Source organism: Pyrus communis, chromosome 6 (assembly GCF_041283825.1).
Source record: "Pyrus communis isolate YQ-2024b chromosome 6, ASM4128382v1, whole genome shotgun sequence".
Lineage (NCBI taxonomy): Eukaryota > Viridiplantae > Streptophyta > Magnoliopsida > Rosales > Rosaceae > Pyrus > Pyrus communis.
In genome coordinates this window covers 1,958,078-1,974,280 of record NC_142570.1, presented here as the reverse complement: position 1 = coordinate 1,974,280, position 16,203 = coordinate 1,958,078, and the positions used below count along the sequence as shown (strand labels likewise).

The 16,203-nt window shown below is 38.6% G+C and overlaps 3 protein-coding genes and 1 pseudogene across 4 annotated transcripts; 3 read left to right on the top strand and 1 right to left on the bottom strand.

The window, feature by feature from the left end:
- The first annotated feature begins 151 nt into the window (after positions 1–151).
- On the top strand, positions 152–1,463 carry LOC137711424 (protein MIZU-KUSSEI 1 pseudogene; annotated as a pseudogene). Its single transcript, XR_015963326.1, has one exon. The product of XR_015963326.1 is annotated as a protein MIZU-KUSSEI 1 pseudogene (transcript).
- A 4,295-nt stretch (positions 1,464–5,758) lies between these two features.
- LOC137710817 (DEAD-box ATP-dependent RNA helicase 51) lies at positions 5,759–9,995 on the top strand. The gene is made up of 12 exons (XM_068449953.2): positions 5,759–6,316; positions 6,581–6,766; positions 6,942–7,127; positions 7,476–7,559; positions 7,810–7,851; positions 8,039–8,116; positions 8,256–8,555; positions 8,806–8,844; positions 8,948–9,052; positions 9,175–9,243; positions 9,325–9,450; positions 9,584–9,995. Exons 1-12 carry the CDS (start codon positions 5,921–5,923, stop codon positions 9,758–9,760), a joined length of 1,788 nt encoding a protein of 595 aa, XP_068306054.2. The 5' UTR covers positions 5,759–5,920; the 3' UTR covers positions 9,761–9,995.
- A 581-nt stretch (positions 9,996–10,576) lies between these two features.
- Positions 10,577–11,594, bottom strand: LOC137709886 (early nodulin-like protein 6). Its single transcript, XM_068448866.2, has 2 exons — positions 11,281–11,594; positions 10,577–11,015 (listed from the first exon to the last, which is right to left on the bottom strand). Exons 1-2 carry the CDS (start codon positions 11,459–11,461, stop codon positions 10,675–10,677), a joined length of 522 nt encoding a protein of 173 aa, XP_068304967.1. The 5' UTR covers positions 11,462–11,594; the 3' UTR covers positions 10,577–10,674.
- A 924-nt stretch (positions 11,595–12,518) lies between these two features.
- Positions 12,519–16,094, top strand: LOC137711314 (uncharacterized). Its single transcript, XM_068450543.2, has 7 exons — positions 12,519–12,689; positions 13,000–13,222; positions 13,443–13,566; positions 13,692–14,029; positions 14,222–15,143; positions 15,390–15,568; positions 15,746–16,094. The coding sequence occupies exons 1-7, from the start codon at positions 12,604–12,606 to the stop codon at positions 15,842–15,844; spliced, it is 1,971 nt and encodes a 656-aa protein (XP_068306644.2). The 5' UTR covers positions 12,519–12,603; the 3' UTR covers positions 15,845–16,094.
- The last annotated feature ends 109 nt before the right edge of the window (positions 16,095–16,203 follow it).

Below are 16,203 nucleotides of genomic sequence, written 5' to 3'. Positions count from 1 at the left end.
TCTCAGAGTTCCTCATTCAGATGGTGGGTCAGTCTGTGTTTCTTTTGGCAGGATTCTCTTTGGCTACAACAAAGGGATAGAAACAAAGAATTAATGAAATTAAATCCCTCCACATGTCAATAAAAGTGACAGAAGAGACCAGAATCACCACTATCTCTCTCTCTCTCTCTCTCTCTCTCTCTCTCTCTCCCCTCACTTTCTCTCTCTACCCACCAATCGATCTTTAAGGACTGCCCTTCGTCCCACTGATTGCTTTCTCATATGAAATGAGCATGGCAAGGAGCTTGCAGGACTCCTCCTCCAAGAGACACTTCCACTGGACAAACAAAGTTGGCAACGAAGAAGAAGATGAAGATGTTGATCATGTTGTTCTGCCGAGCCTCAACTCCTCCTCCTCCTCCTCCTCCTCCTCGAAAACAAAATCCGATGAGGAGGAGAAGAAACAAGAGCATGATCATCATCAAAAACAACAGCATGGTCATGTGGCTCATCAACTTCCGAGGAGGAAACTGCAGGCAGCTGCGGTTTCCAGGATGAGGTCAGTCCTTAACGCTTTTGGTAAGAACCGATCCAGCCTACCACTCGGGCTTGGACCTCGAGTGGTAGGCACACTTTTCGGCTCCAGGCGTGGCCACGTACACTTTGCACTCCAGAGAGACCCAAGCTCACACCCGGCCTTCTTGATCGAGCTCGCCACCCCGATCAGCGGGTTGGTTAAAGAAATGGCATCCGGGCTCGTCAGAATTGCGTTGGAGTGTGACAAGGATCACAAAGACGATCATCAGAAAAAGAAAGATGAGAAAGCTCCGAGGTTGCTGGAAGAGCCAGTGTGGAGAACTTTTTGCAACGGTAAGAAATATGGTTTTGCTAGCAGAAGAGAATGTGGGGCCAAGGAGTGGAAGGTGTTGAAAGCTGTGGAGCCCATTTCAATGGGGGCTGGAGTGCTGCCGCCGTCTGCGGTGCTGGAAGGGAATGAAGCTGAAGCCGGGTCCGAATCCGACGGGGAACTAATGTACATGAGGGCTAAGTTTGAGAGAATTGTTGGGTCTAGAGACTCTGAGGCCTTCTACATGATGAACCCTGATAGCAATGGAGCTCCTGAGCTCAGTATCTACTTGCTCCGAGTCTAATAAACCCGGAAAGCTGCACGAATTCGCGTCGCCGCCGCTCGAATTTCCAGTATGTGTGCTTCAGTTTAGCTCTGATCAAACTGGAAATTGGAGGTGTAGCTAGTTCTCTCCAAGTAGTTTTTTCTTTTCTTTTTGGTATTAAATTTCTGTTTTATTTTGTGCTTTGGTATATTTGGAGAAGTGGGGTTTATTGTATTTTTCATATTTTGTTTTGTTTAGGCTTAGTTGGTGGAGGGAAATACATTAGAACATGATGGTAGCTGTGGGGGTATATGTTAATTTGTAATTTTTTTGTTAATTTCTTCTCTTTTCTAGTACCCATTTTTTTTTTTTCATCCTAAACTGTTTTAATCTATTAATAACGTTATCATAAGATCTGAAAATCTCTTGAAATTACTACATACTATCATTAAAAAGATTTAGCAATTGACATCTTTTTTTTATACTATCTTCTTTAATCACGTGTTTAAAGAAGCTAATTTTGTAGCAAATGCGTTGGCTTCTAAAAGTCATACCATACACTGGGATGCTTTGGCTGTTTGGGGTGCTCGAGGAGCTTTTCCTTGTAATAATGTTTACCTCTTTTAATCTATGAGGGTTAGATTTGTACGTAGATTACAAGAGAAACGAGCGCACTACCTTAACTTATATTTACCAAATCAACCTCAAGTTAATCCTAAGCTTTATATCACTACTAAAAAAAATGTCTAAATTGAAATTCTCGTCAAGAGTGACAAGAACAAAAGGAGGCCAAACCTAAATAAAAGGAACTATAAATGTTTTTGGTAATTAAGAAAAGCTTATATGAGATCACAGACTGCTTAAACTTTAGTACTCATATCATAAGAAGGCTGCAAATAATGCGTAACAACCACTTGAAGTGCTTCATGGAAAAAACACTAGAAAAACATTTGTTTTAGAAATGCTTTTAAAATAACTGAAAGTTCTTTTAAAGAAAATGATTTAGGGTTCAAATAGCACTTGAAGTGCTTATTAGGTGCTTATTCTAGGAAGCACTTCAAATGTTTTTCAGGATTCACTTGTGTTTTTACTAATGATCGGTTCCAAAAATATTTTCACTAAAAGCGCTTTCATTCATTTTAAAGCACTTTCAAACAAGATCCTTAGTAAAAATGCAAATAAATCCTAAAAAAAACACTTTGAAGTGCTTCTTGGAAGTTATTGGAAGAGCACATAATTGATGCTTCTTGCAGTAAGCGCTTTAAGTGCTTTTGGAATCCAAAAACATTTTTTTCTAAAAAACGCTTTCAGTTATTTTAAACGCACATACAAACAAGCTTTGCTTAAGTAATGCTAAATAGACCAATTTTTGTAGACCATATTTACAAATCATGTGATGTATCACAAATAATAAATAAACACATTAATCAACACTTAAGTAATAATCTAATCATCAACAATCATGTAATTTAATTTACTAAATGTAATTTAAAGTTTAAATTGATCGTCTTCCTAAAACTACTCTTATTTACTTTCCTGTTTAATTTCTTTTCCCCGTTTAGCTTGGATCCTTAAGCAGTAATGTTCTTTTCCATACACATTCTTCCAATAAGATTTAGGCATTTGGTCTAAAAGTATAGGCTAATTCCAATTTCCAATCATTGCTTTTGATATATAATTTTGCGTGACAAATGATCCCAAGATCAATTTTTTTTTACTAAAGTAATCATAGAAGTCATCAAAAGCAAAAAATATATATTAAAAGGAAAAATCCAATTCCTGACAGCAGAATTTTGGCTTTTCTTATGATTGACTGCTTTTTTTTTTTCTTTCCTTGTTTAATTTCTTTTTTTCCTGAATAAATGTCGTTGACTGCTTTTCCATTTTGGCATTTGATTTCCTGCTGAAATTAAATCACCCTTTGTCATTCTCCTCAGTAATGTGGCTTTTTATGGTATGACATATTCAGTGTTTAAAAATTGATATACATAAAAATATCAATATACAAATTTATAAAAATATATATATGAATATAACCATCAATATTTTAGTGGATAGAGTGTTGGGGTTCCACCTATGCTTCTCGAGTTCGAAACTCTTTCTCCCCTAATTATTTTAATCGCTTCAAACCTCTCTCTCGTCCTTAATAATAATAATAATAAAATAATATTAATATTGGTTGCCTCCGATAGCAATTATAAAATTTTGCAATGAGATGAGTATATCAATTCATTCAAAATTTAGTCGGAATTGGAGAAAAAATTCTCAGGATATTTCATAAGTTCAAAATCGACAATGGGTCTCGACAAAAATTATGTAGTGAACCGGTAAATATTGTCAATGTTCATTGATTTTTCCATATCTCACCGATATAGGGTGAAGATTGCATTTCACCCTATTTTTCATATTGATCTTGATTTTTCGGATATTTTGACGGAAATGTCAATAATTTTGTGAGTATTTTTAATATTGGACACATCAACTGTAGATTTAAATGAGTTACAACGTAATGAAAAGAAGACAAATTATCATTTGCGGTGCCTGTATCCGACGAATACTCGGAAAAAAGCAAAACTCAAAAAGAACTTACATGAGTGTGTTGACGTGTATGACGTACGCGGATTTAAAAATTTATGGTGGAAAGAACGGGGGCAAGTATGCCACCATGCCCTAGTTTCAAGGCTTTCAAACATGTCCTTTTTCTTTCTTCTCTCTGCAACTGCAGTGAAAAGAGTGGGGGGAGAGCCCTTTTGGCTTTAAGCTTTTAAAATGGAATGTGTTCACAAATGGGATCAAAGTGGAAAATGATTCATGCACACCCTTCTCATTTGTTTAGCTTTTGGATTGAAAATAAAAATCAAAAGAGAGATTAAGGGCCGAAATTAAGTAATGCAATGCAAACCATAAATAAAGTGTGCATAAATTATTTTTCAGATCAAAATCTATTCCTTCGAAAGATTATTTTATCGTAGAAATCGAGAGTCGTTTGATCATCCAGTCATCATTCTTCAAAGGATGCAAAAGTTGGTGGCTGTACCTAAAGTTGGCTAGGGTAGGTCACTGCTTTACACAATTATTGTCCCAAGAAATACAACCTCAGCTCTTTAGCACTCAGCTGCTGCAATAAAATAATAAATAAAACCCACAAAAAGAAACTTACAAATTCACACATGGAGGCTGTCTTGAACGAGAGCAGTAATGTGATACAAGGTCACTGCGGTTGTGACTGTATTTCAAGCAAATCACGTATTATCATGTTAAAAATTTAAAACGAATGGTAGTGCAAAATTGGTTTGCGATACTTCCCACAAAGCATCACCATCATAGAAAAGTTTTTTCTCGTTAAGTAGGAGATGTATATTGATAAGAGATGGTTATGTAGAAAGTAAATAAAAATCACTGGTTAGATGCATAATATGATATGAATTTCAAACCATGTATTTCTTTTCAAAAACTCTTATTAGCACTCTAAAAAAGTCGTCGTGCGCTACTCAAGCTTTCTTAATTAAAATGATGAAGTGATTATTGGCCTAATTAGTAAGCTGAAGGCCTTGAAGCAGCAAAAGCATAATATTTAAGGTGAAATGCAGTTTATGGTGGGGAACCAGCCAACCAGGGAAAAGGCTCTGAGCCCCGTGCTTGAAGAGCTGCTGAAATGCAGAAAACAACTTTTCCTTGCGCACCCATGTATCTTTTTCCTTAATTAGACAAGTGGATTGACTAATTATGCTTGAAAGTTGAAATTAATTGGGGTTAATTAATATAATTAAGCAGAATTAAGGGCCGGATCAATAGAAGTGGATTGGCTTTTTGTGTCAAGTGGCCTTATTTGGTATTTTCATCCCTTCCTTCTAATCCATCAAATCAGTAGATCTGTTCTATTGAAATTTGATCAAACGGTTGAAGTTATTATAACTTTTAAAGTAGGACCTTATTTGTAACCATTAGATCAAATTTCAAGGGCACGGATCCACTTATTTGGTGGATAAGGAGGAAGGGATCCGGAGAGGATCCCTTTCGTTCATACACAATTTTTTTTTTTTTTTTGGGGGTGGGGGAACACTATTATATTGTGGCGGTATTTCGGATCAAACATACAGTGAGACACCATTGTGGTGATATTATAAAACATTGAAGTAGCGCCATGCGAGAAAGTTGAAACATATGACGTGACTTATTCTTTCATGAAAGCGTCTCCTAGCTCACTTGCAAAAACATGTGTTGATGGTATATTTTTCCACTCTAGGTAGTTTTCAAAGTAAAAATTTGATGTTTGTATGTGCACTATTGCTGATTTTTGTGTTCGTCGTCTGTTCATTATAGATGAGGTTTGAAATAAAAAACAGCAAATTAGTTTTGCAAAAATACATTACTGCCCATAGCTTTTTTTTTTTTTTTGATAAAAGGATAAATAGTTTTTTCACCTTTTTAGTTGATATTTAGGATCCTATCGATATGTAGTTTAGATTCAGAGAGAAAATCGGAAATATCCTTTTAGCGTTTTGGTATAAGTGCTTTTGTTGGGCCGCTTTGCTTCAAAACATGGAAAGTTTAACACAAGTGAGGCCCAAATTACTAGTAATAGTAACAGGCCTTAGGCCTAGGACTTTTGGGTTTGAGCCTGTTTGAACCAAGCATTCTTGATTTGGGTGGACTCGTCCGAGTCCAGCGAGTACAGTTGGAGTGAGGGTTTAACAACTAACGCCCAAACCCTACGGAAAAATCTTCACAGCTACCGTCCACCTCACCGCCACGAGAGAGAAAGCTCGTCTTCTTCCTCTGCGCCTCCTGAAACTGTAAAACCCTAATTCGTTAGAGAACCGGTCGCCATGACAGACCAAAACCTTCACTCGCCGCCGGAGGACGAGATGAAGAAGAAGAAGCGCAAGAGAAACAGAGCGAAGAAAACGTCGGAATCGGCGGGTACGGAGCAACCCGAGCCCGAAAATACTAAGGGGGAACAGGCTAAGGGCGAGAGCGAGAAGAAGAGGAAGAAGGTGAAGAAATTGAAGAGAGAGGAACCGGAGGCTCAGAGCCCTGTGGAGGACAATGAGGAAGAAGAAGAGGAGGGGGAAGAAGCAATGGAGGAGGAGGAGGAGGAGAAGAAAGTGAGGAGTGGCGGCGGAGGGACTGGGATTATGAGCACGGAGTCGTTTGCTTCGTTGAATTTGTCTGAGAACACTTACAAGGCCATTGAAGAAATGAAGTTTCAGTATATGACTCAGGTAATTTTCCGTTTCGAATTCGATTTCGGTAACTTCTAGCTTAATTTTTATGGGATTAGTCTCTAATGATTTAAGGATTTGGGATTTTATACTATGAGTTACTTGGTCGAAAAGTCTGTTTAGATTCCAAGCGAGAACTTAGTAACTTCAGAGAATTTTGGGGTTTGTACTTGATGAGAAATGTGTGTATTCGTTGAGATATCTAGTTGGAAAAGTTGATGATGATTTGGGATGAGTTGAGTTTACAGTTTATTACGAATGCAGATTCAAGCTAGAGCAATCCCACCGCTCTTGATCGGGAAAGATGTCCTCGGAGCTGCAAGGACAGGGTCTGGTAAAACTCTTGCTTTTCTAATACCAGCTGTGGAGCTGCTATATAACACCCATTTTGCTCCTCGTAACGGAATGGGTGTTGTTGTGATTTGCCCAACACGGGAACTTGCGATACAGGTGAAAACCCCAGTAAATTGTTGTTTTTTGTATTAGCATGTTGAATTTTTTTTTTTTTCCAATAGCATGATGGAGCTTGCTCCTGTTCAAGAGATTTTTTATGACATCACATCGTGAGATTTACATTTGAACCCTTCATTCGTCCCTGACAATTTCTCCTTTCCAATTAATTCAGACCCATGCTGTGGCAAAGGACCTTCTAAAGTATCACTCTCAGACTCTTGGCTTGGTAATTGGAGGTTCAGCTAGGAGAGGGGAAGCAGAGCGTATTGTAAAAGGAGTAAATTTATTGGTTGCAACCCCTGGTCGACTTCTTGACCATCTTCAGAATACCAAAGGATTCATATATAAGAACTTGAAGGTACCTCACATGCTCACATCTATTCTTCGGGAATATTGTTTTAGTTCTTCCTAAAGATTTTCTAGTGGTTCTTTTGTGAAATGATTCTGATTCTACAGTTGACATTCTGATTCGAAGAAAATTCTACCTAATGTTTCCGTGACTTCAGAATATTCTGCTGTGGTTGTTAGTCCTTTTACTGAAATATTGAATCGTATTTTTGGATCCTATTGCAGTTTGTTGTTAAGTTAGAGAAAAGAATTAGCTTCTTGGTGTGGTTAAGCTGAATATCTTTGATTGAGATGTAGCGCATCATGACATCACAGAAATTTCACAATCTTTAATTTCATTGTTGTCCTGGACTTGCAGTGCCTCGTGATTGATGAAGCTGACAGGTTATTGGAAGCAAACTTTGAGGAGGAAATGAAACAGATTGTCAAGATTCTGCCAAAGGTAAACTTATTTAGTTTTCTACCTTCGTGTGACAAAGACTCAAGGCTGCAATCCTTAGATGTATCTAGCAACATAAGCTTCTGTTTTTTTTTTTTTTTTTTTAATAAGAGAAGCTTGAAGTTTGGTTTGTTGAGTCTGATTTTATCAGAAATCGGCCTGGATACTTTAATTTTAGGGTTTAGGTGCCATTTCAACTTGAGTTTTACTTGGTAAAGTGCATTGGCTTATCGAATTGCTAATGGATGTGCAGGATAGGCAAACAGCTTTATTTTCAGCAACCCAAACCAAGAAGGTTAGTATTGTATCCTTATTGCACAGTAGCCAATATATTGCTTTCTGCATTGTTTTAAAATGTCTTGGCTTAAACACAGTTCAATAGTTCTCTAACTTTTGTTTCTTTGAGTCTAACACATCTTTGTGCGCCCCATTTGTTACATGAGTGCTTTGTTCTGATAACACTTTTCCTGTTAAACCTATAGGTTGAAGATCTTGTTAAGTTGTCGTTTCGAAAAGATCAGAAACCTATCTACGTTGATGTGGACGAGGGGAGGTCAAAGGTAGGAATCCTGTTTGATTATGTTTTCCCTTTTCCTCATTTCATATTCGTTGAATGTGCATATCTGTTATGCATTTAAGTTGACTTTCTACCCATATTTTTTATTTCTTGTGATTTAGCCTAGATTGTGTGCACTGTAGGTCACCAATGAAGGGCTGGAACAAGGCTATTGTGTTGTGCCAAGTGCTAAGAGATTTCTACTCTTATATTCTTTCCTGATAAAGAATACGTCTAAGAAAGTTATGGTCTTCTTCTCGTCTTGTAACTCAGTGAAATTTCACTCCGAACTTCTTAGATACGTTAATGTGGATTGCTTTGATATCCATGGAAAGCAAAAGCAGCAGAAGAGGACAACTACTTTCTTTGACTTTTGCAAAGCAGAGAAAGGAATCTTACTTTGTACTGATGTTGCTGCTCGTGGACTAGATATTCCTGCTGTGGTAAATTTCCTTCTCCTTTCTGTAGCAGGCCGAAACTCACGAAAATTATGTTTACTTTTATTTTTCCATCATTCAATTATGTTACGTACCACAATGAGTACGTTTATTCATTTCACCACAAAGGCAACATTCATCTTGATCTATCAGCCTCTTCCCAGACATCTCCCTCGTCCCCTCCTCTTTATCCTATTAGCAATATCTACATTATGCGCACGATAATCTTATGCTGCTTTCTTTCCTTTGCTTGTAGGACTGGATTTTGCAGTTTGATCCTCCAGATGAACCGACGGTATCTATTATTCCTTCTTGCTAACAGATTTCTAGTAGTTTTAGTATCTGGTGATTCTTCGTTGATGATGAATAACAGTGTATCATGGGGTATATGCTTGCAGGAATATATCCATAGGGTTGGTCGAACAGCTCGAGGGGAAGGTGCAAAAGGAAAGGCACTACTTTTCCTCATTCCTGAAGAGTTGCAATTCATTCGCTATTTGAAGGTATGATTTACAGCTAAAATGTTTTACAGAAGGTTGTATCTAAAGTAAACAATATATAGATTTCGGAATCTGCGGTGTGGGGCTTTTTCTCCATTTCAATCCATCTTCGTTCTTGTTTCCAGGCTGCAAATGTCCCCGTTAAACCATACGATTTTAATGAAAAGAAGCTGAAGAATGTGCAGTCTAAACTGGTAATTTCTTGTTCAATTGTTTTTCATTGTCGTGCAATAACTAGGTCCAAGGAAATTTATGTATTGCTTCGACTGATGCAGGAGGAGATGGTTCAAAACAATTACTACCTGAATAAATCAGCAAAAGAGGCGTATACATCTTATCTATTAGCATATAATTCACACTCTATGAAGGACATCTTTAATGTACACCGGCTTGATCTGCAGGTACCCGTCTTTTTCTTGATATGAAGTTATTTATCTTTTCATCCAAACCTTTTACTGTGTAAAGATAAGAGATTTTCGTAAGGAGAAACAGATTATCCACCCTGATATCTCCTTGTTTGTTGCAATTGGACAGGCGGTTGCAGCTTCGTTTTGCTTTTCTAATCCACCCAAGGTGCATTTGAACCTAGACAGCAACAAATCAAAGTTCAAGAAGAAGATGCGTAAAGAAGCAAGTCGAAATGGATTCAGTGAGAGCAATCCTTACGGCAATCGAAAAGGCGGAGACGATAGACAATTTGTAAGGCACTAGAGGAGCCTTGTGTGTGCAGCAATTCTGCTTCTTTCTTCTCTCGTGCGACAGTTTTGTTTATCTTCTACTGAGGCGTTGAAGCCGAAACTGAGACTGTAAAACGCAATTTTGATCGATGGCTTCATTGTGCTTCGTCTTCCCTAGTTATTACTGTGTAAATTAACATTGATGTTTTTAGACATGGATTTGTCTTTGACATGTTATGATAATATCAATTAAAATTGCAAACCCGAAATCGTTAGGAAGTGCTTTTAAAATGACAGCAAGTGCTTTTAGGGAAAAAGCTTTTGGCTTTCAAAGATACGTAAAAGTGCTTCTAGGAAGTACATAACCGGTGCTACTTCTTCCTGAAAACACTTCAAGTGTTTTTTTAGAATTGGCCTGCACTTTTATCAAAGATTGGTTCAGTCATTTTAGAAATACTAACAAACGAGTCGTGACTCGTGAAAACGTTTAACCTTGGTCTTGAGTTGAAAAAATCCGAATAATAGATTTCTTAGTTTAGATGGTGTGGACTTTAATACCCTTTTAAGTTTTGAAGTTCAGTTCCAAGTCTTCGATTATGGCTTTTCTCTCCAACTCATTGCGTTTCAGGTTTAAATTCTCTTCTTTTTTATAGTGCTAGTGAATCATACGATAGTAGCTTGAGAAGTTAAAAATATATTTGTGAATCTTTACGGCCCCCAAAAGGATGGACTATCATGATGAAACCATCCCTTAAAAAAATAAAAAGGTGAGAACGATTCAGGCGTCCATCCCCATTTATACCAATCTATATAAAAATTATCACACTTAAAAAAAAATTGAAATCCATAAATTAGTTCCAGTCTACACTCTTTAAATCTCAAAAGACCCAAATCAGACTAGGGGTACGTAAAACACAGAACATTAAAAACCATCACATATCACTGCAACTAGAAGAAAAAGACCACAACAAATGACACAACGCAGAACACAAGAGTTGCTGCGGAGGAGATGGCGGCCGTTGCAGCTGAACCATGCTTCGGCTGCGACGGGTCCGTTGCGTTCTGATCAGCAGACTGAGGCGGGCTCGCCGGTTCCAAGACCTTGATGATCATCTTCTGCCCTCTCTCGCAGTGCCCGGCAACTCCGCTGATGAAGTAGAACAAACCGGGCCGGTCCAGTGTGAACGTAGTTGCACCATTGTTGGAGAAGAAGATGGGATGAGCAGAGTGGCATTTTTCGTACTCGTCCTTGGTCACCACCACCACCGAGTCCTTCGTGTAATTGAACGCTTAGTCCATGAAACAAAACATAGCAAAATGTTACTTACACTACACATAGGCAAGAAGTTTTTGATTTCGATGGAAGAAAACCCGACAATAGCTACTGACATCAGTTGCCCAAAATGGAACGGATAAAAGACGCATCAGTGACTGATCTGTCTTTATCCGTCCCATTATCCTCTGATACGACTTGCATTTTACTCGTCTTATTCTATGCAACTAATAACAGTGATTATCATTATTTTTTCTTGACGTGACTAAAGAGTGACTTACATAGAGTGTCGTCGACCTTGAACCGGTTTTTCGACGCCCATTCGTTGTACATTTGTTGGCTCTTCGATTTCGGGACCTCCCATCCACTCTTGCCTCCAACTTCAAATTTGGTACAAGATACAAATGGGACATGGAAGGTAGAAAGAAGAAGAAAGAAGAGAAATACTTTGGAGGTTTCCATTTGGATTGTGCAGGGAGCTCACTCTTTGCCTATCAAGAACAAAATGAGCAGTATAATTTGATGGAAGTGGGAGGGAGCACTGCAATTTATATTGTGCTGGCGGTAAAAAGAGGTGAGGCTGCGGTAAATGGATAATTAGTTTTTTTTACTGAGGGTGGGTAAAAAGTGAGGATTCTTTGGGAGTAAAGAGTGGAGGTGGATGTAGCCGTTTGAGAGGAAAACAAAACCCTTATCTCTCAATCTTTGACTTGGTACAAATGTTTTTCAAATGGCAGCTGAGGTGATGAGGTTGTTGAGTCAAACTAGCTTTCTTACCTCAGTTCAAATTTCCGGATATATGGAATATAGAGTATTTTAGAATATTGTTCGGAAAAAAGAAATACGGAAGTGATGAAAAATACGTAGTTTAGTGATGACAAAGAGTCGTGTCGGATGACACATGAATGCATCTCTTACTGTTTAAACCAGCAATGTTACTTTAAAAAGTTGAAAAGGAACAACAACAAAAAAATAGTTATAGAGATGAGAAGTCTTTACTTTCAATTATTATCTGGTCTTCATGTCACATCCGGTCTTCTTATAATATACAGAGACTCTAACATTTTCTTATAAGATAAGGTGGGTGATATTAGACATGTAAAACGAGAATACTGAGAAGAGAAGACATAATTTGCACTAGAAAGAAGGGGGAAAAAAAAGAGAGAGGGCAACAAGGGTTGAACCTTAGAAGTAGTAGGGTGCGAGGCATCGAGTGAGTCTGGATCACGTTCTCATATCCCTGACGCTGCATAGTTGTAGTCGAGCCTAATAACGTATGCTTGTCACTAAGTAAGAAATTAAAGTGATTGATTGCACGGAAAACAAGTTAATTTAATTGAAGGAGTACTTCTCCAATTACGCCTTTTTCACTTCTTCGGTTCGTCAGCTTTGCCTAGCCATCACGGTCCAAATCTTATTGGATTGGACCAAGTTCTACCGGCCCAACCCAAACTCTTGTCGAGACCCAAGGAGTCAAGTACCGCTAATTCACCCCCAGCGTCAAACGACGTCGTACCTCACGGCGCTTTACGCTTGCTAGGTTCTGAGCTCTGAATGCATTTCATAGTTTCTTCTGGAAAAAAGAAAGACAGAAGAAATAAAAGATGTCGAAAGATTCAGAGAAAAAGTTCCACTTGATCATGGACAAGCTATTTTTCGCTCCCAAATCTACGCCCAGCTCCGCTTCCAGGTTCGTTATATATATATATATATGTATGTATGTATATATGTATATCTATTATTATATTTATTTTCAATTGCGGCCTTAATTTTCTCGCTCGTTTTCCGTTTGTTTCCAGAGAAAATGCTGCAAATAGGATTTTTATACTTGTTAGAGTTCGATTCTGCTTATATACAAACATGATTATCAAGTGCTTGAATAAAATTACGATAAATGGATTTTCTTTTTATTCGGATTTTATGGAAATTTTGATGTAATTAGTGTGCCAAATCATGGAATTTCTTTGATGTCAATCGCTTCTTTTTTTTTTTTGCTGAAGTTCGTCTGGCGTACAAACCTCGAGAGGCAAAAAGCGAGCAAATCCCTCATCCGCATTGGCACTGGTGGAACCGAAATCGAGAGGCGATAGAATGGAGGTCTCCCGGCATTTTTCAGCTCCGGCTGTGGCGGTTCATGCTCCGCTGTGTAGGCCGTGGGACCGTGGGGATCTTATGAGTAGGGTAGCTACATTCAAGTCCATGACTTGGTTTGCCAAGCCTAAGGTTAGAATTATGTCTTCCAATATAACATGTTTTGTAATGTTCGTGTTTACTTGTTAGCTTACGAAAGTAGCTCCGAATAGGTGAATAATGCGGTCTGGAAATGAGCTCCTGGTTCTGTCTTTGTTGTTTTGTTATGTTTCGTTTGCAGTGGAGCCGTTGTATAATACAAAGCTTTAATTTTTTTGGATGCACAAATAACAATTTCGCCAATTTTGAACAGGTGGTGAGTGCTTTAAATTGTGCCAGAAGAGGCTGGATCAATGTGGATGCAGATATATTAGCATGTGAATCGTGTGGGGCACGCCTCTTCTTTTCTACTCCGTCGTCTTGGAATCAGCAGCAAGGCATGTTATGTTTCTCTTTATGTTAAATCTCCCGCCAATTAAACCCTTGATGTAAAAATAAGTAGCCATAGATTGTAATCATCTTGTATTCAAAGTAAAGTTAACCTATTTCCTGTGTTTTCCAGTTGAGAAGGCAGCTTTGGTGTTTAGTTTAAAGCTGGACAATGGGCATAAGATACTTTGTCCATGGATTGACAACGCATGTGATGAAACACTAGCAGAGTTTCCACCTACACCACCTCCAGTTTTATTTGATAAGTTTAGAGAACGCTGCTATGCCCTTTTAGAACTCTCAGTTCTCCCGGTGATTTCTTCTTCAGCCATTGAGTACATGAAGAGCCCTCAGCTCGAGCAATTTCTTGGACAGTCTTTGATGTTTTATGGCAATGGGTCTGGAGACATTTCTAGGACAGAACATTCGGACAACGAAGGCAATGCAGATTCTGCCAAGTTATATTATCAGGTATGCACCTGTTTAGTTGCATGCCTTTTCATGTACATCTTCATTTGAATTTATTTGTGCATCACTGTTTCATATCTTCTGACTCTAATTCTTCACACTAAGTCTGTCTTATCAGTTTCTAGCATTCTTGCTTTCTTCATGTAGCCCAATGACGTTTTAAAGCTTTTTTTTTTTTTTTTTTTTTTTTGGCAGGCACAAAAGCTCATAAGCTTATGTGGCTGGGAACCTCGTTTACTACCTTACGTTGTTGATTCTGGGAACAGACTGAATCATTCAGCTACCAACAGACAAAATCCGAGCATCAGTGTGCACTCTGCTAGTAATGATGAACACAAAAACGCTAGTGCTTGTACCAATATACAGGCTGAACACAATTCTGTTGTTTTAGACTGCAAGCTTTGTGGAGCCAGTGTTGGATTATGGGCATTCTCCACCGTTCCACGGCCTGTGGAATGTTTCAGATTAGTTGGATATGCAGAAGTAAACTCTGAAAGTCATTCTGGAACCCATGATTCAAATGCTGAAAGTCACTGTGACAGTAGGATAGATGTTTTAAATACTGGCGTTGATGGTGCAACATTGTCAAAGGACAGATTCTCAAATTTAAAATTGACAATTGCAGGGGGTCCTCCACCTACAAATCAGAACTTCAAAGCAACAATTTCGTTACCTGTTATTGGTCAAAATTTAAGGGCTCGGATTTCATATGATTCTGAATTGAGAGATTGTTTGTCTGTTCGCCAGGAAGGTATGCAATCTGATTCCCAGATGGAGAAAGAGGAAAGTCACTACCGAGAAAATGCAGAAAATGGTGGACTGGAGAATTCAGAAGTGAGTGGCCCTGGAACCCCTGATGCGAACGCCACACATTTAAATGGTGAAATGGACAAAAGTGATTCACCTGTGATGGTTTCTAGCAAGGGAGATTTGTTACATTCAGGAACCATCGTAGAGCACAGCGAAGAACACGAGTCTCCTGGTGTTCCATCTAGCTTTGAAGCCAATGCAGATCTTAACAGCTCCAGAACTGATCCCGAACCCACCTCAAACCAGGAGGCTAGTGAAGACACAGTGCAGATTCCTGCAAACAGTGAACTTGTGGCCAGCAGTAGTGGTAAGCAATATTTATTGCTTTCTTGTTGAATGCAACCATTAAAGTAAAGTACATAGCTTTTGCATCTGTTATATTCGGTCCAACTCTAACCTCAAGCTGATAATTGGTTTAAATTTTATAGTAAAAAATGACGTTAGCATCCTGTATTTCTATGCAAACGCGCCCTCTCTTACTCTATTGTCAGTGATAGCATTCCCCTATGATATCAAACTAGGTTTTAATAATTTGCTTTGTCTATTCTTCCAGGGAAGGACCTAAAGCATGTAGTGCCAGGTAGCCTGATGGAGTTTGATCCTATCAGGCAGCACAGATACTTCTGCCCTTGGATTGCATCAACAGGTAATGGGGCACCTGGATGGAAACAAACACTATCTGCTTTACAACGTCAGGAAGGCGGCTCTCCTTCATCTGCATCCATAATTAAGGTATTTCTGAAGCCCACTTCAACTGTCCTAGTGATATGCTAGGGTTCTATTCTATATGTTGATTGAGTTGGGCAGCGCCCTTCTCAGCCTATGTTGTGGCCTGTCTGTGTTCTTACACGTATATTCGGGTTTGGTTTCTGAAGAGAATCATCATTTGATATTTGATCAATCATGCAGGTTGATGACCCTATCACTTCAATTAGAAATCTTTTCATGTCTCCATCTCCGAAAAGAATGAAGCCAACTGTTTTAACAACTCGAACTTCTGAACAATAGATGAGTGACTTTTTTGTTGCCAAGCAGGTCCAGGATTGGCCGATGTTAGAGAGGTTAGACTGTAACGTCTCCATTCGAAAGTCCCTCTCGTGGCATTAGTCCCACTCGAGAGCTTAAAAATGTTGTATTTACGAGATTAGAGTGTAAAATTCCTGTATCGCTCAAGCTGCGCTTGAGCGATAAACCATAACGTTCTTACGATTTTGATAAACATAGCAATTGAAGTTTTGGGGGATAGAAATTGATTTAAGACTGCTACAAGATTTTGATGTACTGATGTCCGGGCACTAGTCATTCACTCTCTCCCACTCTTCATTGAGACTATCGACTTCCAAATTGCTTCCTGTCTTCTTTGCGAG